Below are 27,442 nucleotides of genomic sequence, written 5' to 3'. Positions count from 1 at the left end.
AATAAAGTTGTTCTACTTCCATGTGATATTCACCATTATTGCAGGAAAAGTTCTGCATGAAATGCTTGTCACTCTCTTCTCCAGGAAAACAGGGAGCCTTATTCCAGTAACGTTCTGCTTGCACTCGCTGCACTGAAACCCTCTGAGTTTTGGGATGCAGTAAGAGCAATAGCAGTGGTTCCAAAACTCTTGCGATATCATGTCTTTGCAGAACTTGGTTCAGCCAGGCTTGTCCCACAGAGCTGGTGGAACCATCAAGACTGTTAAGGCTATCTAGCATGATGAACAGTGACCTACAATAAACACCAATAATTAAAACAAAGAACAGAATACCTACTTTAGTTTTAATACTCTAATTTTTAAAAATTAACATTACTCTAAGTTGTATTTCTTACATTGAATTAACTATTTTAAAGTAATTATATTTCAGAATAACTTTTGACTACAGAGTTTTAATAACCTTAATCCCCAGTCTCAGTAGATACAATGAAAGAAAGAAAAAGAAAGTGAAGTCACTCAGTCATGTCCGACTCTTTGTGATCCCATGGACTGTAGCCTACCAGGGTCCTCTGTCCATGGGATTTTCCAGGCAAGAGTACTGGAGTGGGTTGCCATTTCCTTCTCCAGGGATCTTCCCAACCCAGGGATCGAACCCGGGTCTCCTGCATTGCAGGCAGATGCTTTTACCATCTGAGCCACAAGGGAAACCAAAAAGATATGAGAAAGGAGAAAATAGTCCTCTCTCTTTTCTCATACACTTGTATTTTTTGAAATTTCACAAGCATACATTATTTCTATAAGATAAATACTGTAAAAAACAGAAGAAAAAACTTGAGAATTAGTCTGTTTCAGCGCCATATTACTGTTTGTATCACTAAATCTAGCCCCTCTACAAGTCAACACTATTTCCATGTTGCTCTGTGCTCCTTTGCTCTCATTCTCTTTATTAGTTGAAGTCATGTGCTTAATTCAAGGAAAGACCTTTTGTGAAAGGTGTGGAGGTATGGTTTGGGATCAGAAAACCAAAGATAAATCTGGGCCATCTGCTTTATCTCATGTATGATGATCTTGGGCAAATCACTTAACTTCACTGTCATGATGAGAACAGGTGGTTACTGAATTAGAGGTGGTACTTGTGAAGTACCCAGTCCCAGGGCCCAGTTTACTAGAGGGGTTCGGTAGCAGACCATTAGAGAATGCTGATGCTGCTTTATACCAGCTGAGGTAACATCCAGCTATCTGATGCTAAATGGGGCTTCAAGCACAGTTGGATTTGGGGCCACCTTGATGAGACTTGCTGGTGAGCCTGCTATCTGATGTTGATGTATGTAAATCTACCTATAAATGGCATCTCCTTGGAAGTTACTGCAAATCTTATTTCTGGTATCTGAGGCATCTATGTAGTCCAAACAGCAAAACCACTCTCAGGCAGCTAACTGTAGATTTTTTGAATCTACAGAAGTGATCCACAGAAGTGTCAATATTTTAGTTCTAGATTCTAAGTCTGGTTCAGGCAAGATTGGGAATAATTGTTAGAGAAACACTTATACCTTCTACTGTTTATATGAAATTTCACTGAATGTAGACTCAAGAAGGCTGCACCTGTTTCTACATCCCTGACATTTAGAATGGTGTCTGGCATATAGGAGGAACTTGATGAGGTCACCCGATGAAACGAAGGGGCACTAGGTGCTCCAGAAATACAGAGGGAAAATCGGTTAGATAAATGAAAATGCCATGCCTTTTAATACAGCTTAGACTAAAAAAATAATTTATAAATTTCTTTATAAAATCTGCAAATTGCTCTCTCCTACTCCTGCCAAATTAGCCAGGGGATTCGAGAACAGAAACATTAAGATATCTTACTATAAAACCTGAATATAAGGGTCACACAATCTTGAGGGCATTAGCCCACTGTGGCCCCTTTTGCCTGGCAAAGCAATAAAAGTTACTCTTTTTCTACTTCACGTCCCCTCAAAAACACCTGAATATAAAATGTAACCAACCTGTCAAAAGACCGTGCAAAAGATGAGGACTTATTTATATGGAGGTCCCTTGTCAGATGCCAAAGAACTGCAAACTTTGCATGTGCTTCCATCCTTATTTTCTGAGGACAAATATGGGAGATGATTTTATTATCCATGAATATATTGAGTGATTTTTAGTAAAAAAAAAAAAAAAAAAGTTGCTATTTAAGACAGTATTATGTTCAGCGTTCACAGTACTCTAGTACATGCTGAAATAAGCTGTATTTTTTTTATGGAAACAGAAATGCACAAAATACTTAAATATATACAGAAATATTAAACCTAAAGGATCATCTCATGCTGCCATATAAGTTATTATTTAGTTTAGGTGATTAGTTTACTAGATTATTTTATAACAGGGGATGGAAAGAACTAATAATGTGCATGTTACTATATCTTGACTACAGGAAGCACTTTCCCCTTCATTTTAATATAAGTACACAGTAGTCAAAACTAATTTTATGGCGCTATAGAATTTGCTTTTGCTCCCAGAAATTATATATTAATTCCAAATGAACTTATCATCACTTATAAAGCTGGTTTACTAGATTAAAATTTTAAGGACTTAAAAAAACTATTTCTCCACAAAAACTATTACATCACTTTTGGGATTATCTGGGAAAGATTATGTGATAACAATGGATGAAATAATGTAAGAATAAATTATTTAGAATGATCAGTATTTGACATTCGATAATAATGCATTAGTAGAAATTATAGTATTATAAGAAATTGCATAGTCTTCTTCCAGCATTTGTAGAATCCATCAAGTAAAAAATTCCCCCAAATCAGACTGCAACTGTCTAAACTGTGACAGGTTAGAGGAATGCCTACTTTTCCTGTCAGCTTAATATGTGCTTTTCCAATGAAGCTTGCATTTGTACATCGACCAATAAAAACACATAAAAAAAAGTAATAACTGATACTTTAATTTTTTCATGGATATACAATATCCTTATTCAGAACTTAGAAATGTTATACAAGTAAACAGGGATATAATTTGTCGTAGATTTATACTTAAAATAAAACAAACTATTACATCAAAATACAAGGCTTTATTTAAAAACTTCTGAACAATTCTGAAAGAATGTATTGAAGGAGAACTAGAAAATTAACATTTCTCTTGGAATAAACTTTTCATTCTTCTCATTCACTCCATTTGCCACTTCCCTGCTGCCAAATGCTTCATTTACTCAATAGAAAGCCTTTTGGAATATAACCTATTCAAACTCACTAGCATTTAGAATTTTTTAAAATGAGGGCAATGCACTTCTAAAAGCTGTTCAATAAAATTTTCTATTAATATAAGAAAGCAGACACAGGAAGACCTCAAACTTCATTGGGTTACCCTGACCAGGTCAATCAGAATGATCATTACAGCTTCTTTTCAGGCCTGCTCATAACTCAGCCATCTTTAACTGACACTTATGAATCACACTTCATATACATAGGATAAAAAATCCTTATTTATTCTCTGTCCATGGAATTCTTCAGGCAAGAATACTGGAGTGGATAGCCATTCTCTTCTCCAGGGGATCTTCCTGACTGAGGGATTGAACCCAGGTCTCCTGCATTGCAGGCAGATTCTTTACCATCTGAGCGATCAGGGAAGCCCATAACCTCACATATTAGCATTCTGTAACTTACAAATGTTATTTCACACACATTAGTAAATGAATCCACCAGTTTCATAACGGAGACCACTGAATACATCTTTAAACGACCCAAGAACTCAGACCAGCAACAACTTGAATCATCACTCCCCACTCCTGATTCACAAAATAAACCCAGCATTTGATTTGGATTGCTTGATTTTTCAGATTACTGTCACTTTTTATAAAGAACTTTCCTCTAAGAAGAATAGAACACATTTATTTTAAAGACATGATAATCATTCTGAATGAAGTTATCTTATTCAGATACTAGATGCCACAATTTTCCTAGGGTTTCCTTAATTTGCCTTTCAGTATAACGGGAGCAGGGGGTAGGGTGGGCACAGGACCAGCAGAGAAGAATTTACCTTATCTTTATGGGTTAACTGCTGACTTATCACATCCTCACAGATGCTGGATGAAGGAACCAAGTTATGTAGTTGATAAAACAGTTCCACACTCTTCTGGTGGTGCTGAGGTGTCGCATCTCCCAGCTGGTTCCACAATGTTAAAGCTACATGCTATTTAAAAAAAGATGTAAAAGTCACAGTGTCATACAATTGTAAATGAGAACTTCTAAACATTTCCTATTAGGTACAAACAAGCCTCTGACTGCCGGACCTAGAAGGTCTTAATACTCATTATGTCGCTGAAATGAGATTTAAAAGTGTAGCTTTCCATCTGCTTACTTCTTGTCATCCAGGTTTTTTAGGATCTCTTACAACAGACCCTCCTTTAACTAAATTTACTTTAAGCACCAAATATGTTAGCACTTTTTACAGGGCCCAGATAAGACCCCATTTCACTATTCTAGTGACATTTAGTAAAGTGATGCTAGAATACACTATCTTTAAGAGGATGTAAACCCCACACTGAACGAAGTTTAATGTTTATGGTTGTATGTCACGAAGTGAAATACAATTCATAGTTCAAATATCCAAACTTCTTAAAACATAAAATAGGCTGTGTGTATTTCAGCGCTACATGTGTTAACACAGCACATGGTGATCTATGACAGTCATCAGGGTTCACTACCACCACATGATAGCCCAGCTTTAATCTAGCCGGACGGACTATCTGAGGGATACAATGACTTGAAGATTAAAATTTTTTATATATAAAGAATCTACCTGCTTAAGCAAAATATACTTGATGTTCTTTCTATGCCAAGGATATCATATGTGCTGCTGTGAAACAAATCAAAGGATATGCATGTATCACAGATGATCATCAGACAATTTAGGGTTGGAAAACTTTTTTCTGGATATTTTGGAGACCTAAAGTTGTACTCTATGAAAAGCAAAAGTGTTACAACCATTTCATCTGGAAATATATTTTTCAGTATAAATGAACTTTTCTTTTTACCCCAATACTCCTCTTATTCTTTTTTCCTCCTCACAAAACTGAGAACAGGATTGGCCAAGCAGTACTGATCAAATATGGTACATGGTATCTTTTCCTTACAGTATGATGTTAAGAGGTGTTCAATTAAGCCTGACTATCATCTTTGAAATCTCTGCTAAGCAAATCAGGTTGAGTGTCGTCTTAGTCATGCTTGTAGTTCTTAGAACTTACCTTGAAAAATTCAGTCTTCTCAGCTATGTATCTCAGATTGCCCGGTGTGAGAGGAGGTCTAATCACCACAGCTACTCGTCCCTGGTTTGGACTTAAGGGCTGGGCAGGCTCCACACTGTTGATGTTTTCCCCAGTGACCATGGCCACAGACTGAGTCAATCCCACCAGGTCCATCACTAGTGAAATGGCAACACTCTGCACACTGAAATCACTTGCTTGGCTGCAAGCATTCATCAGCGTCTGGAGCCACAGTGGAGGCTGCACGTGCTCCCAGTCTGAAAGAGAAGCCGGAAGCCAACACAGTCCATCACAGTGAACCTTTCACGCATATTCTGTCTTCCAAGTTAATTTCTAAAAACAAAGCACTTATATCTAAGAACTTTAGGCCTTGCTCTGTGAACAAAACCATGGTTTCTCATATACACTACAGCTTCAAGAAAATAAAGCAGCAACAGGAATTTCATAAATTTTTTAATATGTATTTTTCTTATGCCAAGTCACACAATCCATTTTCTGTCCTAAAAAAGTTTATTAATCAACAAATATTATGTAGCTCACTGCCCTCTGTGTGTGTTATACATAAATTTAAAGGAATGTAAATTTATATGATGCTAGTCATAATAAAGGAAATCAGCAGATCTGAATGTTACACTAATTTTCTCCAGAGAAAGGAGTTAATTTCCTCCTTAGCATCTGCTTGCTCGCCAACAAACTGTGAGATATCATGATCACAAAATTCTCCAACATATCAATCTCCTCAAAATGACAGTATTTTGTTTTAAAAAACTTACAAATTAAAGCAATGTGTTTAAAAATTAACTGGCTAAAAAAAGAAATCAAATCCCAGTTTTAATATCTGAGCATTCCTTAAGGGTGAGTGGGTGGGAAGCATGCTATAGAACATATTTTTAAATAAATAAAACAGAGACAACCTTACCAGTGTCTGATTTTTCAGAACGTAAGTCTGAGGTATGGTTCCCCTCGGCAATGTAAACTGGGAAGCTGGAGCACTCCAGGAAGAGCTGGCAGGCAGCGAGGAAGGCAGAGAGGTATTCTTTTGAGGTTTTCTGTTTACTTATATTTCTGTCTTTTACGTCCCCCTGGGAATCCCTGTCCCAGTTCAAAACCTCTCCCTGTTCTCCACTGAGATCCCCTTGATGCTCTGGAGCCAAAGCTTGAGAGAAGGCGTTGCTCTGGATGATGTAGAGGTTGATGAGTCTGGTGAGAAACTGCTGGACATACTCCAAGCAGCACTGCATTGCGGTTTTCTGGGCTGTCTTCCCACTTCGGGGTGCCGTCCCCTGAGCGATTATGGAAGGGGGCTGGATGATCGTTTCTTCAGACCCCACAGTGGAGGCCGTTTCTGTTTCAGAGGATGTGCTCCCAATCGGGATGGCAGCTGCCCCTTGCCCCTCACTCAGTTCTCTGTCAATGTCATCAGTTCGGTCTGCTTGATACTGTATGAACTCAGTGAACCCACTCTCTGATGAGCGACTACTGGGTGGATTTTCTCCATCTTCGAACACTTCGGTAGGATTTTCAAGAGAAACTGATGAGACCTGGTAGTCAGTAAAAAGTGCAGGAGGCTGAGTAGCTACATGTATATACTAGAAATTAAAATAGTCACATTTTGAAAGACGTCAGCTATGGATTAGACTTATTCACAACTTAACTCACATTTCACAGTCTAATCCATATATCTGGTTAACTCTTAAAACAGTTTCTATAACTGATTCATGTACCTATGATAACAGGAAATACTGACACAGTTCTAATTAATATATTAATATAAAGTCATTCAAGAAATATTTATTATTTGCTATATGCATAACTTAAGCTTAGGTTCTTGAGGACAAAATATGTATACATAAAACTCTCTGATCTATATCCTTGTTTCAAACTACTAACAGTTTATTCAATCTACTTCGTGAAATCACTTTCCTAATGTCTAAATAACGCATGGAAATGAGACATGCAACGTTAAAAAATTACATTTTAAGAACTAGAAATAAAATCTACTAGGTCTTCTATTCAGGACCATATGAAACTTGTCTGAAATATGTAAAAGTTCCATTTTAATGTTTGCCATTAATCTTACACTCTTTCAACAAAGAGTTATTGAACCCATACTATTTGCCACATTAGGTACTAGCAATAAAAGGAATTATTTATAATCTAGAAGAGATAATTAATTACAACACAAACAAAAAACGAACCAACTACTGAAGTAGAATAGAGCTAGAATAGAATAGATTAACTGTTCCTTGTCTATAAAGGTAGGATGGGTATAATCATCAAGCATATTTTCTGGTTTAGTAAGTAAACAAAAGCTGTATACATCATGAGATCCTTGGGCAACTGTACCAGAGCATAATTTGAACTTGAATAAGATGACTAAAAAGTGATCTTATGGATAATCCCTGAAGATACGCACTCTAAATGCTGCCACAAAGCTGGGCCTCACCCAGAGTTCTTTGCCTCAGTGAGTGACACAACTGCTCATCCAACCAGGAAGGCAGAGAGCTAAGGGCGCTTCTCGCTACCTTATCCACCACTTCTCCACTTTCCCTACACCCATCCCAGTACAGTGGTCAAGGGTGCTGGCCATTAGTTTGCTGCTGCTAAGTCACTTCAGTCGTGTCCAACTCTGTGCGACCCCATAGACGGCAGCCCACCAGGCTCCCCTGTCCCTGGGATTCTCCAGGCAAGAACACTGGAGGGGTTGCCATTTCCTTCTCCAGTGCATGAAAGTGAAAAGTGAAAGTGAAGTTGCTCAGTCATGTCCAACTCTTAGCGACCCCGTGGACTGCAGCCTACTAGGCTCCTCCATCCATGGGATTTTCCAGGCAAGAGTACTGGAGTGGGGTGCCATTGCCTTCTCCGTTAGTTTGCTAAGGCTCTGACATTTTCTCATTTGGCAAATTACTAAACCTCTCCAAACCCAGGTTACCTAATCTATGTAACAGAGATGGCAATATTTTGTACATTTAAGAATTACTATGAGGATTAAGTTAAGATAGTATATACAGTAGGGGGAAAAAGTGAAAGGGTTAGTCGCTCAGTCATGTCCAACTCTTTGCGACTCTATGTACAGTAGCCTGCCAGGCTCCTCTGTCCATGGAATTCTCCAGGCAAGGATGCTGGAGTGGGTAGCCATTCCCTTCTTCAGGAGATTTTATTGACCCAGGGAAGCCAGTTCTCCCACATTGCAGGCACGTTCTTTACCATCTGAGCCACCAGGGAGGCCCCTGTGTATACAGTACTTGCCACTTATTAAACAATAAATGTTAGCAGTCACTTGTTACCCTACCAGTCCATTACTACAGCTTATGGACTTTTCCTCCTCAACACATGGCTGATCCATCCATTTCTGTCTTCACTCCCCCATGGTGTTAGTACATGTTACTACCACCTCTCACCTGCACTACTGCAGGTCGCCCCACATCCATTTGTTTCTCAGATCCATACCCCAAACTGCAGTCAGAGTAACGTTTCTGATACACAAATCTGACTATGTCACTTGCCTTTTTCCCTTCAGTGTCTTTCCACTGCTGCTAAGAAAAAGAATAAAAGCCTTAGTACAGTGACAAGGCTCTGTAAGGCCTGGCCCCACCTGCGCCGACAGCGGCATCTCCCTCACGGTCCGTGGGGCGCTCCTTGCACCTGGGCGCCTGTGCAGATGCTCCCTGCTCTGTCTAGTGCTCTCTGCGTCCCACCTCACCTGCTCTGACTCCTCTAGAGCTGCACTCAGACAACCCTTCCTCAAGAAAGCTTTTCCTGGCCCCCGATCTAGGTCAGATCACCCCATTTCCCACATTCTGACCACTCTATACTTTCCTTCATACATTTATCACAGCTATAATTAAATGTGTAATGATTTCTTTAATGTGTGTCTCCCAAGTAGAAGGAAAGTGTTGGGAAGGGCAGAGTTCACCAAGGTATGCCTAGTCCACTGCTGGGTACACAGAGTGGGTGCTGAATGGAGGGAGGTTATTTTCTCTACTTCAAGGTTAAAAAAAAAAAACAAAAAACTGAGGCTCACGGAAGTTCAATACAAAACTTGCCCAAGATCACAGAAAATAAGCTTAATATTTAGCAGAAGAGCTCAGATTAGATGATTCCAAGTTCACACTCCCTTCATGGCAGCAGATTGCTGTCTCTATAACAGCATAAGAACTGTCACATTATAATGAGAAAGATTAAAAGTGGCCATTTGAACTGAACTTGTCCATTTTTCTCCTTTGAAAAATCTTATATTAATACATTAAAAAAAAAAACAAATCTTGTTTAAATGGTAAAACTGTCATTAGCTTATTATTACTTCTGTATTAATCTTTTTCATATGAAGATTATAGAGCAATGGGTGACATTATGTTAATAAAATTCATACTATAAATTCAGTTACACTTGCATACATTTATATTACTTAGTTGTATGGTCTATATTACATAACTATGGTTCAGATAGCTTTACAATAAAGTAACTTTCTTAAAATAGAAAAGATTGACATGTTTGGACATTTGGGTATAGAGATCCAGGGCACTGATTTTACAAAAATGTACTAAGTGCATGGAGACAAAATTAGATTTATAATTTTTAAAAGAATCATTCCATCAGTTACAGTGTCAAAAAAAAAAGAGATATAGAAAATACTCTCAGCTTTCAAATATGATCAATTTTAGACATCTCAGTGAAGATAATACCATCAAGTTTCAGTAAAAAAAAAAAAAAACACCCCAAAACAGAAAAACAACATAGATACTCTGGAAATAGGCAAGAAGATCAAAAGGTAGGGTGGGCTGGAAGCCTATCTAAGGTTAATCAACCACTATATTACAAAAGTATATTATTGAATTATTCTTCATTTAACGTGAATGGGTGTTCTTATTTACCTTACCTCTAACCACCAATAAAGTGCCTCCAGATGTTTTCTACATAATATGTGAATATGCTATTGAGAGAACACTACAGTCCCTCTCCAACTTTCAAAAATCTCATTCAAAAAAAAAAAAAAAAACCAAACCAGTTAACAGTTAACATCTATTTTAGTTTTATTCCTAAGAAGATACTGGAGGCATAAAGGAAAAACAGCACACAAAATGCACTGTCCAACAATGGAATTGATATGTACACCATATAAATAATAAGCATGTAGGAAAGGAAAATAAGACAGACTAGTTTTAGTTTATGTAGGATGATCCTGGGATATATTGAAATTGTTTGGTGGTAATGCTCATTTCATATGTGAAAAGCAATATATTTAGGAGGTACAAGAAAAAAGATTTAGGGTTAAGACTTGATGGAAAAGGCTGTATGAGATCATCCTGATAATATTTTGCCAGGCTGACAAAATTAAAAAGCAAAAAAGTAAGGGCAAATACACAAACACAGGATTTAATGCAACGAATCCTTAAATGCTTATATGCTAGAAATTTTTAAATTTTTGTTTTAACATAGTGCCTCTGTGCCTATATTCAATAAAAGTACATGATTCCATTACTGTTTTCACTAATATTCACTAGAAAAGAATTGTAATATTATAAACTTGAAAGCTTTTAAATTCTTGATTTTTCCATACTTGTTTAAATATGCTACTAGTGCCAAACATTAAAATTATAGTTGATCCTGAGCAATGTGGGGGTTAGAGGAACCGAGGTCCTACAAAGTCAAAAACCCACATGTAACTTTTGATACCTCCAAAACTTAACTACTAAAAGCTTACAGTTGACTGGAAGTCTTACCAATAACATAAATAGTTGATTAAAACACATTTTATATATCTATGTATATTTTATGCATTCATAACATACCTTTTTCTTAATTTTTGTGATATTTTTAGGCTATATTATTTATCTGAGAGTTTTTTCAAATTGTCACAAATTTTCAAAAAATTTTCCAATATATTTAGTGGGCAAAAAAATCTGCATATAAGTGGACCCACTCAGTTCAAACCTGTGTTGTTCAAGGGTCAACTATGTTACAATTCTATTCAACATCATAAAGTAAGCATTAAGAATCTGGAAGACTGAGGAGAGCAAAAAGATTCTGGATTTCAAGAAGAACATGTCAAAAATTTAGTGTGCATATGAAAAGGACCAATAAAGTTTGGATTATAAGCCTGCTGTTTAGTAGGATAGTTATTAGACACATGTGGCCTACTGAGCTGTTGAAATATGCTGATCTGACAGAGAAATTAAAATTTTTAATACAATCAATTTTAATTAAAATTTTACTTAATTTAGTTCCGAGAAAACATTAAGGTATGTTCAAGGCTATGGTTTTTCCTGTGGTCATGTATGGATGTGAGAGTTGGACTGTGAAGAAGGCTGAGCACCGAAGAATTGATGCTTTTGAACTGTGGTGTTGGAGAAGACTCTTGAGAGTCCCTTGGACTGCAAGGAGATCCAACCAGTCCATTCTAAAGGAGATCAGCCCTGGGATTTCTTTGGAAGGACTGAGGCTGAAGCTGAAACTCTAGTACTTTGGCCACCTCATGCGAAGAGTTGACTCATTGGAAAAGACTCTGATGCTGGGAGGGATTGGGGGCAGGAGGAGAAGGGGACGACAGAGGATGAGATGGCTGGATGGCATCACTGACTCGATGGACATGAGTCTGAGTGAACTCCGGGAGTTGGTGATGGACAGGGAGGCCTGGCGTGCTGTGATTCATGGGGTTGCAAAGAGTCGGACACAACTGAGAGACTGATCTGATCTGATCTGAGGACAACCTGGGTATGTGAGTTTAATTTTTCAAATGTAAATTTTACCAACTTAAGTACAGAGAAAGTACTTCTAATAAAAATTTAGTATTTGAATGTGCTATAAGTAGAAAATACACAGTAGAATTTTGAAGGAGGTACCAAAAAATGTAAAATGTCTAATATTTTTTATGTTACATCAATTTTATATTGATTACATGTTGGAATGACAATATATTTACTCTAATGGGATAAATATAATTAAAATTATTTTTACCTGTTTCTCTTTTTTTAATGTAGGTACCAGAAAATTTTAAATTATATATGTTGCTTGTATATAAATTATATATATTTCTCTTGCAAAGTGTGAATACAGTTATATTGCACTGGAGCCAAAAAAGCCTACAAAACAGTCTACTGCCAGAACACTGGGAACAAGGAAAGATTCACTAATATTTAAATGATTACATGCAGTGATTTTAGTTAGAAACTGTTCTGCCTTGAAGAAATATATTTGGTTTAGAATGAAAAATAATAGTGAAACATTACCTTTTTCTCTTCCCACTCCTTGACTGAGTTGTTCTGCCCACTTGGAAACTGCAACACACCTCCAGTGCTGGCAGATAACAGAGGAGGTTGAACCTTGCTAAGAATCTTTGAACAGAGCCTGAGCGAATCTGTGAGTTCGGTCAAGTGCAATGTCTGGAGATGGCTTGTCAGGGCGGATATCATTCTGAGCAGCAACTGGGGTAAGTGTTCTGTCTGGATTTCAATGTAAGTCTCCTGAAAATAAATGTGAAATGACAAAAGTTTACACAGTGTATAACCCCAGAGTTATGTTATTTGTTTTTAATCTATATATAGAAAAAGGAAATAATTTTATATGTATCATGCTCTTAATTAACACTGGTCATTTATTACTAATGACATAAAATTTCTATTCCAAAATTCTCAATTTAAGTACTTCAAAGCATGTATTATAAAAGAACCCCAGTTTTATCTCTTATAATACTGAAATTATAACATAAAAAAGTAAATAGAATCAGTTAAAAACAAAACAGGCTGAATGTCATACCTGACATAGCACCCTCATACTTCTAGTAGGCTTCAAAAGGAGAAAGCAAAGAATTGAGGAGAGAAAAGGGGAAAAGATTTCCAACAGTATTCATTTAATAGAATCATTAATGAATACAAAGGCAGCAATAGACTACTATATACTAAACATGTAAGACTTCAATAACATGCAATTACAAAATAAATTCCATTTATTATATAAGAATTATATATGTATTATAGATTATATAGGTCAGAGGACAAAACCTTTGAAAAATTTTATTTAAAAAGCTAGGTCAAAAGGGAAACTCAACTTAATTTTAAAAACGATACTTATTTGAAGATGAGGTCTATCTTCAACATGAAATATTTGAGCTGCATTATTACATTTCCCCAATATTTTTTTACCAAGGTGATCTTACCAAAGAAACTATATCCAACAAAAAATCCACCAGTAAGCAGAAATTGGTCAGCTGTAACTCAGATGACTCACTACTATCTCCAGGCCCAGTCTGAAGTCTGGCATGCAGTGTCCTCCTAAAAGGACAAAATTCACTTTATCAAGTATACTATCAAGTGATCTGAAAACATGTGACTACACTGTTGCCTTTTTAATGTGAGTCACATCAACACTGGGATGCACATAATTAAGTTCTTGTGATGAAGTATGTTCCCTTTCCCCTAGGACACTACTGCATCTCTACATGGAAAATTCCCAAAGCAAGATTCCTAGGCTGAACCTCTCCCTGTAACCCCCATCCTGAACTTCCAAGTATTCTGGATGGTTCTATTTGGGACTTATTTCTCATTTCCCCCACTATACATTTCCTCTCTTAGTTAAAATGCATTATTTGCTGCTTGATTTTCCAGCGTTTGTTCATACCAACTTGTCTTTCTGGACCGTCATCCTCCCCTAACCTCATCCTTTCACATCCAGAACACAGCCATTCTTCAAGGTTTGAGATCAAAAGTTACCTCCTCCAGGAAGACTCTTCTGATCCAAGCAGTAGAAATCATTCCTCCAACAAACATGCACATTAAATTGTGTTAATGCTAAATGATCATACACTGCCCTACACCCTGAAGACACAAAGAACATGATCCAGTCCCTAGCCAGCAAGAAATATAAGCAGACAGACAAATAATGTCAGTGTATGAGAAGCAGATTCTGATGCAGATTTGAGGGGGTAGGACCTCTTTATTGAACCTTTCCAGATGGGCGAGGGAGAAGAGTATTTTACAAGACAGCACAAGTGAAGGCTCAGCAGCAGCAGCACTGAAGGCTCAGTTAATGCTGTTCAGGGAACAGTCCAGGTTAATTAAGGTGCACTTAATGTTCTTCAGGGAGTACTCTAGGTCAAATAAAGAAGGGTGTGTGCATGCATGCGTGCAAGCATCTGTGTGTGTGTGGGGGGTGTGGGTGTGTGTGTGCATGTGAATGTAGAAAGTTGAGTTCAGTTCAGTCGCTCAGTCATGTCTGACTCTTTGTGACCCCATGAACCACAGCACACCAGGCCTCCCTGTCCATCTCCAACTCCCGGAGTCTACCCAAACTCATGCCCATTGAGTCGGTGATGTCATACAACCGTCTCATCCTCTGTCGGCCCCTTCTCCTCCTGCCCTCAATTTTTCCAGCATCAGGGTCTTTTTAAATGAGTCAGCCCTTTGCATCAGGTGGCCAAAGTATTGGAGATTCAGCTTCAACATCAGTCCTCCCAATGAGTAAACAGGACTGGCTGGATCTCCTTGCTATCCCAGGGACTCTCAAGAGTCTTCTCCAACACCACAGTTCAAAAGCATCAATTCTTTAGCGCTCAGCTTTCTTTATAGTCCAACTCTCACATCCATACATGACTACTGGAAAAACCATAGTCTTGACTAGACAGACCTTTGTTGGCAAAGTAATGTCTCTGCTTTTTAATATGCTGTCTAGGTTGGTCATAACTTTCCTTCCAAGGAGTAAGCATCTTTTAATTTCGTGGCTGCAGTCATCATCTGCAGCAATTCTGGAGCCCCCCCCAAAATAAAGTCTCTCACTGTTTCCATTGTTTCACCATCTATTTGCCATGAACTGATGAGACCGGATGCCATGATCTTAGTTTTCTGAATGTTGAGTTTTAAGCTAACTTTTTCACTCTCCTCTTTCACTTTTATCAAGAGGCTCTTTAGTTCTTCTTCACTTTTTGCCATAAGGGTGGTGGTCTCTGCATATCTGAGGTTATTGATATTTTCCCGACAATCTTGATTCCAGCTTGTGCTTCATCCAGTCCAGCATTTCACATGATGTACTCTGCATATAAGTTAAATAAGCAGGGTGACAATATACAGTCTTGATGTATTCTTTTCCTGATTTGGAATCAGTCTGTTGTTCCATGTCCAGTTCTAACTGTTGCTTCTTGATCTGCATACAGATTTCTCAGGAGGCAGGTTAGGTGGTCTGGTATTTCCAACTCTTTCAGAATTTTCCACAGTTTGTTGTGATCTACACAGTCAAAGGCTTTGGTGTAGTCAATAAAGCAGAACTAGATGTTTTTCTGGAACTCTCTTGCTTTTTCCATGATCCAGTGGATGCTGGCAATTTGATCTCTGGTTCCTCTGCCTTTTCTAACTCCAGCTTGAACATGTGGAAGTTCATGGTTCACGTACTGTTGAAGCCTGGCTTGGAGAATTTTGATGATCACTTTGCTAACAAGTGAGATGAGTCCAAGTGTGCAGTAGTTTGAGAATTCTTTGGCATTGCCTTTCTACATTCCTACCACATCATAATCTCTCTCTTAAGGTACCTGTAAGCCTTTAATACTAGGAATAAGCATGTGCATGTCTTACTGGCTGTTGCTATGAGCTCTTTGAAGACAGGGACTCTCTATATGTCTAGCAATAGCAGTTCAATGAGTAAGCATGCGACTTTCTAAATCATTGAATGGATTAATGCTTTATAGTTTTAAAAGACTTCTAAATCCAAGATCATAAATGCTTACTTGTTGACTATATGCCCTTGAGTCTTGAAGTTTAATTAATCTGGTTCTGACAGGGGTTTGGTCTAGAATCCAGATAAAAATTCTACTCAGAGTCACTAGTATTACTGGGTTTTCAGAGCATTTTTTAAGCTGTAAGTCCTAACGGGTGGATAACAATATAGGCTGCTTCTATGTTTTTAAAAACACAAAAGCGACCAAGGAATTTTTTGTTATTCAAAATGAGAAGCATTTTGGGAGAGTGTGCTGACCAGCCACAAATTTGCTATTTCCTCCACAATGAAAACCTAGATTACTATAGATTAGAAAGGGAAAATCTTTTTCATCTATTCTATTGACTCAATTTCTCATCTCTAAACTCCTTTTCAAAGCTAAGATTATATGATCAATGATTCTGTATTCAAGAATGACACAGCAGAGACAGATTATGGCCATTAAATAAATAATAATTGTTAGTAGTAGTACTAGACTGTATAAAATAATATTCTTTTCATTAAACTCAAAAACTCAAAAAACAAAGACTATTAGATTAAAATGAATAAAACAATTTAACATACCTACAACATTCTTCAAACCAACGTGCAACGTAATCCCACATATAATAAGGCTCAAAGGAATTAAAGAGAAGGTTGGCAGTTTTAATCAGTTCTGCAGTTTTCTTATTTTCCCTTAATTTACTAAAAAAAAAAAAAAATTGATAAATGTTAACATTTACATTTTCAAATTTAAATGTGACTGCAAAGTTATTAGGGGAGTACATGTTCCTAGAAAACTTGAAAATGACAATACTGCAACAAGTAATTTTTACCTACTGCCACTTTATCACTTTATGCGCAGTTATTTTTCCAAATTTGAGTTGTTATAACTTAAATGTGTGATTAAGCTCAGAAATCAGCTTTGCATAAGCGAAAAAGCTGTGCTTCCTGCAGAACAGGAAGTTCTTTCTGAACTATTCTGAGAGCCTGATTGTGAATCTGGCATTAAATTCCTTTGTTTTCCTTAGCACATGTAAACAGAACTGTGATCTGATTTTGACAGCCTTGATTCTGAAAGAATTTTGTCTGCTTTCCTGCACTATTCAGGATTTGTTTGAGAAAGGTTAAGTTTATTTTGCGAGTTTCAGTAACAAAAAGAACTAATACTGTGAATAGTCATTCTTACTGAAATTCCACCAGGAAAAAATAACTTTGCTATTTCAACTGGGAACCCTGTAGCCTATTAAATACTCACCTACCTACCATTTCCTTTCAACCTTAACAATTAAAACAATTGTTTTTATATATAGTGAGGTACTGTCGATTACAACAAGCACGTTATAGCACAAAGCTAATTAAATATTCTATGTGCTCAGGAGCGCAGACTGTAGCCCACCAGGCTCCTCTGTCCATGGAATTTTCCAGGCAAGAATACTGGAGTAGGTTACCATTTCCTATGCCAGGGGATCTTCCCAACAGAGATCAAATCCGTGTCCCCTACTGTTGCCTGTACTGGCAGGTGAGCCACCTGGGAAGCCCTAAATACTTTATAGGGCAAAATAAATTATCAGGCAGTGTACGAGTACAAGGTGGGCTTCCCTGGGGTGGCTCAGACAGTAAAGAGTCTGCCTGCAATGTAGGAAACCTGGGTTCAATCCCTGGGTCAGGAAGATCCCCTGGAGAAAGGAATGGCTACTCATGCCAGTATTGTTGTCTGGAGAATTCCATGGACAGAGGAGCCTGGTGGGCTACAGTCTATGGGGTCGCAAAGAATTGGGATACAACTGAGTGACTCATATACACACACACAGAGTATAAGGTTAGTCAATAATTACTTCTCAAACAAAAATTGGAGAGGATTTTACTTACTAGAAAGCAAAAAGTGTCTTAAAAGGCTTAATATATAAAAAGTATGTTTTAGGAAAGCCCAGGTTGTCTCCAAAGTCTCACCAAGGTGACACTACTAAAATGCAAAGCGGGAATTTTCTGGCAGTGCAGTGGTTAGGACTCTGCACTTTCAGTGCTGAGGACCTGAGTCCAATTGCTGTTCAGGGAACTAAGATCCCACAAGCCACACAGTGTGGCCAAATAAATCAAATCAAATGCAAAGTATGTAAAAGAAATCGCTCTCTTGAATCCTTTGTCATAATGATAGGTGAAACTGGGGGAAAAAGTATGCTCCTTAAAGTAGAAAAGAAATGAAAAAATAAGACTGTCAATATGTATCTACCATTGACTTAGAGAATAGGATATGTTAACATTATCTGACTTGTCCCAGCCATTAAAAAAAAAAAAAAAATATATGTATATATATACACACACACACACCCACACACACCCACCCAGGTGGCGCTACTGGTAAAGAAGCTGCTGGCCAAAGCAGGAGGCTTATGTAAGAGATGAGGGTTAAATCCCTGGGTCAGCAACATCCCCTGGAGGAGGGCATGGCAACTCACTCCAGTATTGTTGCCTGGAGAATCCCATGGACAGAGAAGCCTAGTGGGCTAGAGTCCACAGAGTTGCAAAAAGTCACAACTCAAGTGACTTAACCCACACACACACAGATAAACAATCTGAAAGAGGAAATAATCAGTTGAAAAAAGTCGGTAAAGAACACCTATTGCCCTTTGATTCATCTGAAATGACTGTTCAAGTGTTTTTCTGATCTATTCTTTGGTCTCCTGAGTATGCCAAGGTACCAAGAGGCACTCCTCCATGCAAACTACTAGTCCTGGTTACCAAACAAGGTACAGCTTTCGTTATTAACTGATATGTGGCAGCTAATCTCTTGTGAGTTTGATAGGTATGAATGAATTCCCTGGAATCTGTATCTTCACATTAACGGCTAAAATTTAGTTTTCTAAACTGGCGAGCTTGAGAGCCAACCCTGGAAGGTGGTGGCTACACAGCAGTCATTATCTGTTTGAAAGGTCAGTGCAGTTAATTATGAAAGTTCATATTTCTAAAACATAGTAAGACCTTAAATTTACTCGTTCATAACACAAATTTCATACAGCAATGTCTCCTTTTAAGTATTAGTAAATGAGGATCTTTGTGTCGTGCTTAATTTTTTGGTAATCTACCTGCTTAACTGAGCATGATCTTTGCTGAAGGGTGGTTCCATTTGAAGATCCAATTCTGCTTTGCACTGAGAATATAACGTTCTAAACACTTCAATTAGGACATCTTCTAGGATTACAGGTCCTAAAATTAATACACATATTAAAGATTATAATTAACATTATAAATCATGATTATCTACAAATTGACACAATTAAAGTATGCTTTAAAAGAAGTATTTTGAAAAAATAATGTTTTTTCCAGAAGTAAAACTAAACTTCACATCCTGAGAAGCTAACACAAAATAGTAAATAACTGAACAAATGTTTATTTAGAAATTACAGAATCAGGAAAATTGGTTTTGCCAGTTAAAAGCTCTTTCAGCTTGGACAATTTAAACTCCTTTGAATTTTAATTTCTTCATGTAGAATGAGGATAATAAGAATAAACTTATAGGACTATCAGTATTAAGGGTTAGGAAAAATTTTGTAAGATAGATAGCATAGTTTCCAGAATATAATGGGTATTCAATTAATGTAAATTATATTACTATTATTAATTAAAATAATAAAAAAATTTACAAGGCTAACCTTTATTGCTGTAAGAGATACCAATCTTAAAAAATTTTCTGAACTTCATCTATTATCACATTAATAGTTAAGATTAACTATCAAAGCCATTGGTACAACTCAAGTTATCTTTATACTTAAATTTTTTCATTTTTATTTTAAGAGTTGGTAGGACAACTTATGCTTATTTTCTAAAATGCCTATATATAATTTAATAAAATTACATCTTATTATTTCATTTTATTTTGCCCAGGCTTTTCTTAATTTCTGCACCAGCTGCCATAACTGCCTTCCCAATAGATCAAATATATAAGAAATATACAATGAAGAAAGGGAAAACACAAAAAAACAGGATGTGGGGAAGAAAGTTGAGGGATATGACTAAAATATTTTGCCTAAGTCCTTGAATTCTGGGAATTATAAGACAATCATGACAGATCATCAGTGTTTTGATTTCAGTAACTTAGCCAGGATTGAGGAGCTTAGATAGCATCTTTAAAGTGACCCTGCTATCTACGTAGTACAGGGTAGACGTATGATAACACATAAGTTGAATGTATAAGCTAAGTCGCTTCAGTCGTGTCCGACTCTGTGTGACCCCATAGACGGCAGCCCACCAGGCTCCCCCGTCCCTGGGATTCTCCAGGCAAGAACACTGGGGTGGGTTGCCATTTCCTTCTCCAATGCAGGCAAGTGAAAAAGTGAAAGTGAAGTCGCTCAGTCGTGTCCGACTCTTCACGACCCCATGGACTGCAGCCTACCAGGCTCCTCTGTCCATGGGAGTTTCCAGGCAAGAGTACTGGAGTGGGGTGCCATTGTCTTCTCCGAATTGAATGTATATCTGTATCTTAATGTTCTAGAGCAGTGGTCCCCAATCTTTTTGGCACCAGGGACTAGTTTTGTGGAAGACAATTTTTCCACAGATGGTTGGGGGGGAGGAGGGATGGTTTTGGGATGACTCGAGTGCGTTAAGTTTACTGTGTACTTTATTTCTATTATGATTACATCAGTTCCACCTCAGACCATCAGGCATTAGATTCTGGAGGCTGGGGACCTCTGTTTCAGAGCAAATTTTAGCAAGGAATTATTGAGAACCTGTATTTATAGGTCATCTCAAAATACGAAAATTTTTCTAAGTATTACTTTGTCTTATTTTTATTATGCAGCAATACAAAACAACCACATGTGATCTTATGCCTTAGGATAGCATATATTACCTAGCTCAGGTTTGTCCAGTAAACTGATTAAAATACGAAAAGGTTTTAAATCCTGCATTAGAGTACTCTCTTCTCCAAATACATTCACTTGTAAGATTCCCACCATTGCCTTCAAAAAAGAAAAAGTATATTAGTCATTTAAGTAAACAAATTTAAAGGGTTTTTTCTTAAAAAAAAAAAAAAAAATTTTTTTTTTTTTTTTTACATACAACCATATGTAAACAGAGATTTTTATCTCCTATTGTTTTTCTGAAGCTCTTTTGCCAAAGCTGGCTTTTTTTCCTTGGCTGGGGGGGAAATAATTATATTCATTTGTCTTGAAAGAAAGTGCTTTACATTGTCTCTAGAAAGAAGGTGAAAAATTAAAGAAAATTTAGAAAAATAAATTTATGAATTTGATTTCCTAAAAGATAAAATCACTTCTCTTGACAGTCAACATGCCCTAAATTCTGCCTGTTATCATGGTAGTATCGCTATTACACCATTATTTTCCCTTCGATAACTCAAAACTGTATTCTTATAACCTCACTCATTTCAAAATATTTCAGATACCATGTATTTCCTCAGTTTATTTGGAGATATCTTGAATAAACATAATTGAAGTAAAAAATAATATGAAATAAACCTATGGATCATTGTAACATTTCCATCATAATAGTAGTTGTACCACATTGAGATTCCTGTTTCGACCTAAATTTCCCTGGAATTTCAGAGTAAGTAACACAGGCGCTCACTTATTTTTGGAACAGTTCCAACTTTTACAGGGGCAGACAGGTAAGAGGCTGCAATTATGTTATAATGAAGTCAGGAAAACAAAGTAAATGAAAAAAAGATCTCAGGACTTACACAGAAGTAAGTCTAGCTTACCATAACTTACTCATTTTACTGTAGTCATTGGCTTGTTACAGTCATTCTTAGGAGGTCTGTGAGTCTTATCTCCACCCCTTCAACTGTAAATTAATTCATTGAAGGCAGGACTTTGACATACAGATTACTTATTGAGTAACTACAGTGGTCATAGAGTAACAAAAAAAAAAAAAAGAAAGCTCCATTACCTGAACCAACAAGTCTTTTGAAAAGGTAGTAAAATAGTAAGTGGCATGTTCTTCAGGATTACTGTGTCTTGTGCTTCTGGGTCCTATGATAGCACCGTTGTTATCAAAACCTCCATGGAAACAAAGTGTAAAATAAATTAAAACTGAATTCTTAAAACTGTTGTTCAGTAAATACCAAAACAACAAATATATCGGAAACAGCACCAAACACTTACCAATTAGTAGCCCAATCAATGTCAGCAAGAGAGATCATTTTAGATAGTTTAATAAAGGGAAACCAATTCAATACATAAGTGAGTATCATAGTATACTTTCAGAATTATCTTGTTTTTTTCGAACAGTGAAATAACTGAAGAATCAGAAAATTAAAAATGAGTTGTATTGTGTCTTCTCACTCTGGGCAGTAGAGTCGTAAAGACAGGCCAAACATTCACAAAAAGTACAGAAAAACAAAGTGTCCACAGTAACTTACTGCCTGAGTGGGAGAAGGTACCACGTGTGGGACAGTAGTATAAGTCCTGATTCAAGTTTTGGATATTACGTCATAATTGTGATTATGAATTTATTCTTCTTTGTCTACATACTTAATAGTATAACAGCTTCAATTTATAAGGAGAAAAAAAAAATCTTGGCAAAGGGAACATGATCCATAGATTGAAATAGCTTTTTCAACTAAGAAGCTTTTGAGATTTCTTCATATCATACGCTAATCACTGTTTTTTTTGTTTGTTTGTTTTACTGTTGTCTATTTAAGTAAATTTTAGTCTCTTCATTTAGGACATACATAAACTTGATAATACTTATGTATGGAAATGTTCCCTTCATCCTTTGCCCAGATAAGACCACACACATCAAACACCTACCGAGAAGCCAGGCATAAAGTCTTCGGTTCAGGGACATATCCCTCCTCAGGACTACGTGCAGCGCTGCCGACAAGATCCGGATCATATCTGGTCGAGTGGCCTGCAACAGTTGGGAATGTGGTTGTACTTAATCACATATAAAAACATATCACATTTTTTTCCTCTTTAAAAAAAATAATACCTCACAATATGTTCAGAACTTTAGGGCTTATGAGGTACTTTCATACAACATTATCTCATGAGATCTTCCGAACAGAGGAATTATTACTTATATTTTACAGATTAGGAAACAATAAGAAAAGGTGGGTAACAGTTATTTAGTTGCATAGCTAAAACTATAACTGAATTATTTTAACCTCCATTTTAAAGTTCTTAATCCTATCCAACAGTAGCAAAATCAGACAGAAAACCAAGAAAATGGAGCAGGAAGGGATAGACACAAGAGAAGACTATGTCTTCAGTGGTATCAACACTGACTACACACTCTTTAGAACTCCACTGTTTTCATCAATTCTAAGTTTTTCATTTCTTGTTCTTTCTAAAATTTTTGATCTGTAGTATTTCAAACATAGAGAAATACAGGAAACAATATAAATGACCCCTTTTTGAACCCATCACCCAGCTTTAACAAATTTTAATTTTTTTTCATCTTACTCCAGGTTTTTTAAAGAGAAATAGTATATTTTTTTTGCCTCTTTCCTAATAGCCATAATTGGATGTTTAAAATATGATTTACTAAAGGAGATCTGGTTTTAGCTAAAAGGGTTAAAGTTCAAAGAGAAAAAGAAAGCAGTTAATTAAATTGCTGTCAATTTTAAGAATATCACTAGATAGTCGCTTTAGAATTTTGGAATGTGAGCATTACAAGGTAAGGTAGAAATCTACTAGTCTCACAACCACTTTAGAATAAAGGACCAGAGCCCCTCACAGGGCCAAAGCACTTAAATGCCTGGTTAATGCCCCAGCTGCTTGAGGATGCACCTCTCCTTAATCAGACTACGCAACTTTTTACTACACCATGCTTTTTGACAGACATTAGTAGAAAGGGATTGACCCAGCTTACTTATTTTAAAGGAATCTTAGAGAAATAACTGACATGCTAAAGAACACAGATCAAGAGCTGTTAGAATACTGTTACTCATTGGAACACAGATATCTTCTATTAATCTAAGCAATTCTCAAACGGTGGTCCCCAGACTCCTGGAGATCTCTAAGACCCTTTCGGGAGGCTCACAAGGTAAAGAAAATATTTATAACACAATACCAAGTCGGTATTTGCCTTTTGTACGTGTTAACATTTGCTCTGTTCATGCAATAGTGGGTAAAACCGCTCGCATCTTAGCACAAACAGAAACAGCGCCAGCAGTGGCAGCCACTGTACTTTCAGTCACTGTATTTTTTACTGTCACGTATTTTCAGTAAAAATTAAAAAAGAAGAAAAGTCAGTTTCACTTAAGAATGCTGCTGATTAAACAAACATTTATTGCATTAAATGTTTGACTCAAATTCATGTTGTATTCTGCACTATTCCATGCAATGACAGGAGCACACATAAAGCGCTCCTTCTGTAAACTGAAGCATGATGGATGTCTCAGGGGAAAACCCTTCTGTGACTATGTGAACTGTGAGGTGAACTACCAGCTTCTGTCATTCTACTTTCACCTGAAAGAAGACTGACATGATCTACGATTCTTCAGGCTTGGACACTTGGCAGAAACTTTCTCAAAAATAAACAAAGTGAGCCTATCACTTCAAGGAAAACAATATTCATTGTTACAAATAATAAAATCTGAGCTTCCAAGAGAAAATTAGATTTTGGAAAATCTGTATTTGGATTGAAATTATACTGAAGTGAACTGACTTGAAAGCTTGCAATACCTAACAAACTTACTGATGAGATCAGTGGTCATGCTAGTAAACGTGATCATTTATTGCTGTGTTAGCACTTCGTGGTTTAGTCACTAAGTTGTGTCCAAATCTTGTAACCCCATGGACTGTAGCCCACCAGGCTCCTCTGTCCATAGGATTTTCCAAGCATGAATACTGGAGTGGGTTGCCATTTCCTTTTCCAAGGGATCTTCCCAATCCAGGGATCAAACCCGGGTCTCCTGCACTGCAGGCAGATCTTTTTACCAACTGAGCTACCAGGGAAGCCCAAGTGTGAGCACTTGAGAGACACAAAAAGTTCAATAAAACAACACTTTCCAAACAGCCAACTGTGATGTTACAAAAGCATATATGGTACAAGATACATTCAAAGTGTAAGACCAGTGGGTTTTAATCAAACAGACTATGAAAAGTTCACTGATATGGTTTTTGACTTCATATTACAACTAGTTTTTTTTAAAAAAACTATAGCTTCTCAAGTTTTGGAAAGCACCAAAGAAGAATATACTATTTTAACAAAAAAAGACTATTGAAGTACTCTCCTTTTCCAACTAGTATCTGTATGAGCTCTAACTTAATTCAGATACTTTAATCAAAAAAAAAAAAAAAAAAAAAACCACAACAGAGTGAATGTCAAAGTAGATACCAGCATTCTGCTTTCTGTTAGACCACACACTAAAGAGATTTACAAAACATAAGCAGTACTAATGTAATAATTTTTAATGTGTTAGAAGATACTTTAATACTATTTGTTATAATGTGATAATCTTGTTATTATTTTTAAGTGAATTTAAATTTTAATATTTATTTAATATTTAAATATTTTATATTTATCAGTTTTAATTTCTAATATGATAAACATAGATCTAACCTATAAAAGCAAAAGAATTTTTAGGGTTCTCAATATTTTTAAAGAGTGTAATGGGGCCATGAAACCAAAGAACTGCTAATCTATTTAATCTCAGATATATACATTATAGATATTGTCACAAGATCCTGAATGTCTTCCAATCTTATTTTGAGAGGAAAAACATCCTTGAGAAAGAAAGAAGTCACTTCTTGGTTATTACTGACATCACCACATATTTCTAACATGGATTTTGCTACAATCTCAATTAAAGGTGTAACTTCTAGAGATTCGGGTCATGCTAAGTCACTTCACTGTGACTGACTCTTCGCAACCTATGGACCTTAGCCCACCATGGCTTCTCTGTTCATGGAATTCTCCAGGCAAGAATGCTGGAGTGGGTAGCCTGCCCTCCTCCAGGAGATCTTCCTGACCCAGGGATTGAATCCGCCTCTTACATCTCTTGCACTAGCAAGCAGGTTCTTTACTGCTAGAGCCACCTGGGAACTTTCCGTAAAAAAAAGAAAAATAAAAAGAGTCTAGCAAACTTGGCAAGTGCTAACACTCCTAACAGCACTCTTTTTGGGATAAGGTAATGAAGGCTCTCTTCAACTACAAATACAACCGATACTGGTTATGAGTTTATTATAGGCAAGACATGGAAAGGAGGGAAGTGGGGAAGAAAGATTACTTTGTCATGATCCTTTGATCCTTTTTCTCAGGTAATCTAATAATATGGTATGGTAATGGGGGAGAGAGAATTGGGTCTGGGTAGAGTATGTACTTTTTAAGAAACATATTCAACATAGCTATTGTTTTCATAATGCAAATTGTACAGAAGGAAGCCAGAAGAAAATCTTCTTGGCTGGTAGGGATACAGAAGTGGTAGAGTAAGCAAGTTCTGAAGGAAGCTCTTGTTGGAAAAAGGTTGAGAAATACTAGTCCACTGAGATTACACGTTCTTCTCAAGTGAACTCTACCATGACTTAATTCTTTAGGTCTTGCTCAATCCTCTATCAGTATACCGAAGGACTAAGACTGCTGAATGTTTCAAAGGGAAGAAAGCAATGGGAATGCTTAAGAGTAAAAGTTAATGAGTTTTTTCAACAAAGGGCCAGATAATAAACATTTTAGGCTTTTGAGCCACATGTTTCTTTGTCATATTCTTCTTTGTTTTCTTTTATGAGCATTTTAAAAAGTAGAAAATCATTTTTACCTTGTGAGCGGTTTGCCCACCTCTACAGTGTAAGTTTAGATTATCCTGATATGTCCCAGCAGGCGTTTCAGTGAAAAGTCAGAGGCAGAACAAATGCCCCTGGCTTAAGGATGGCAAGTCTTAAAATAGAAACTAGGGGTAGTTTATGACTTACCCCTATAACATACTGTTACAGTATGTAGTAACATACTGTTCCTACTACTAGGAGCGGTAAAGGCAATAAAGTGTAAAATTCTTCAATTATTAACAACTCAATTTCAAACTGAATAAAGTAATAAGGAAAAATTTGAGCATGGCCAGTCGTAATGAAAACGCACTAGTTATCTATTAACAGCTCTTACAAAGCCCCAAATAATGGTCTTTTCTGCTAATGATGTTTGCGAAATAAACTTACTTTTCCAAGGTATAACTTCTTCATATTACATTTGTTAGGCATGTAGCAACACCATTCTGAATACTTACACATTGCTGTTCAAACTTGTTCATCAGAGTTTACAACTCAAAATAATTTAGATGACTTCCTTAAAAATCAGGATACTGATTCAATTAAGTTCCAGCTTCATTTATGATTTAAGTGAGCTGTTCTCATCTATTATGAAAGCACAGGTGACCCATGAACAATGAGGAGGTTAAGGGGAACTGACAGCTAATGGAAAAAATTCAAGGATAATTTTAGTTGGACCTCCGTATCTGCAGCTTCACATCCCTGATTCAAACAACCATGGATCCTGTGGTACTATAGTGCTTACTACTGGACAGAATTTGTGTATAAG

The 27,442-nt window shown here is 36.8% G+C and overlaps 1 protein-coding gene across 4 annotated transcripts in view; it reads right to left on the bottom strand.

Moving 5' to 3' along the window:
- DOP1A (DOP1 leucine zipper like protein A) overlaps positions 1-27,442 on the bottom strand; it is a 125,107-nt gene that overhangs the window by 34,044 nt on the left and 63,621 nt on the right. For 2 of the 4 annotated variants that reach the window (XM_059890074.1, XM_059890075.1), the window contains exons 7-19: positions 22,720-22,819; positions 21,857-21,966; positions 20,802-20,910; positions 19,039-19,159; positions 16,538-16,657; positions 13,428-13,542; positions 13,028-13,057; positions 12,502-12,735; positions 6,192-6,813; positions 5,255-5,529; positions 4,048-4,200; positions 2,007-2,107; positions 34-293 (exon numbers count right to left, since the gene is read on the bottom strand). In XM_059890074.1, coding sequence (XP_059746057.1) covers positions 34-293; positions 2,007-2,107; positions 4,048-4,200; positions 5,255-5,529; positions 6,192-6,813; positions 12,502-12,735; positions 13,028-13,057; positions 13,428-13,542; positions 16,538-16,657; positions 19,039-19,159; positions 20,802-20,910; positions 21,857-21,966; positions 22,720-22,819 — 2,350 coding nt within the window. The remainder of the gene's footprint in view (positions 1-33; positions 294-2,006; positions 2,108-4,047; positions 4,201-5,254; positions 5,530-6,191; positions 6,814-12,501; positions 12,736-13,027; positions 13,058-13,427; positions 13,543-16,537; positions 16,658-19,038; positions 19,160-20,801; positions 20,911-21,856; positions 21,967-22,719; positions 22,820-27,442) is intronic. The other 2 variants (XM_005210704.5, XM_024996933.1) reach the window with 1 other exon arrangement.

Source organism: Bos taurus, chromosome 9 (assembly GCF_002263795.3).
Source record: "Bos taurus isolate L1 Dominette 01449 registration number 42190680 breed Hereford chromosome 9, ARS-UCD2.0, whole genome shotgun sequence".
Classification (NCBI taxonomy): Eukaryota; Metazoa; Chordata; class Mammalia; order Artiodactyla; family Bovidae; genus Bos; species Bos taurus.
The sequence above is the reverse complement of the archived record's forward strand: the minus strand, read 5'-3'. Positions and strand labels throughout refer to the sequence as shown.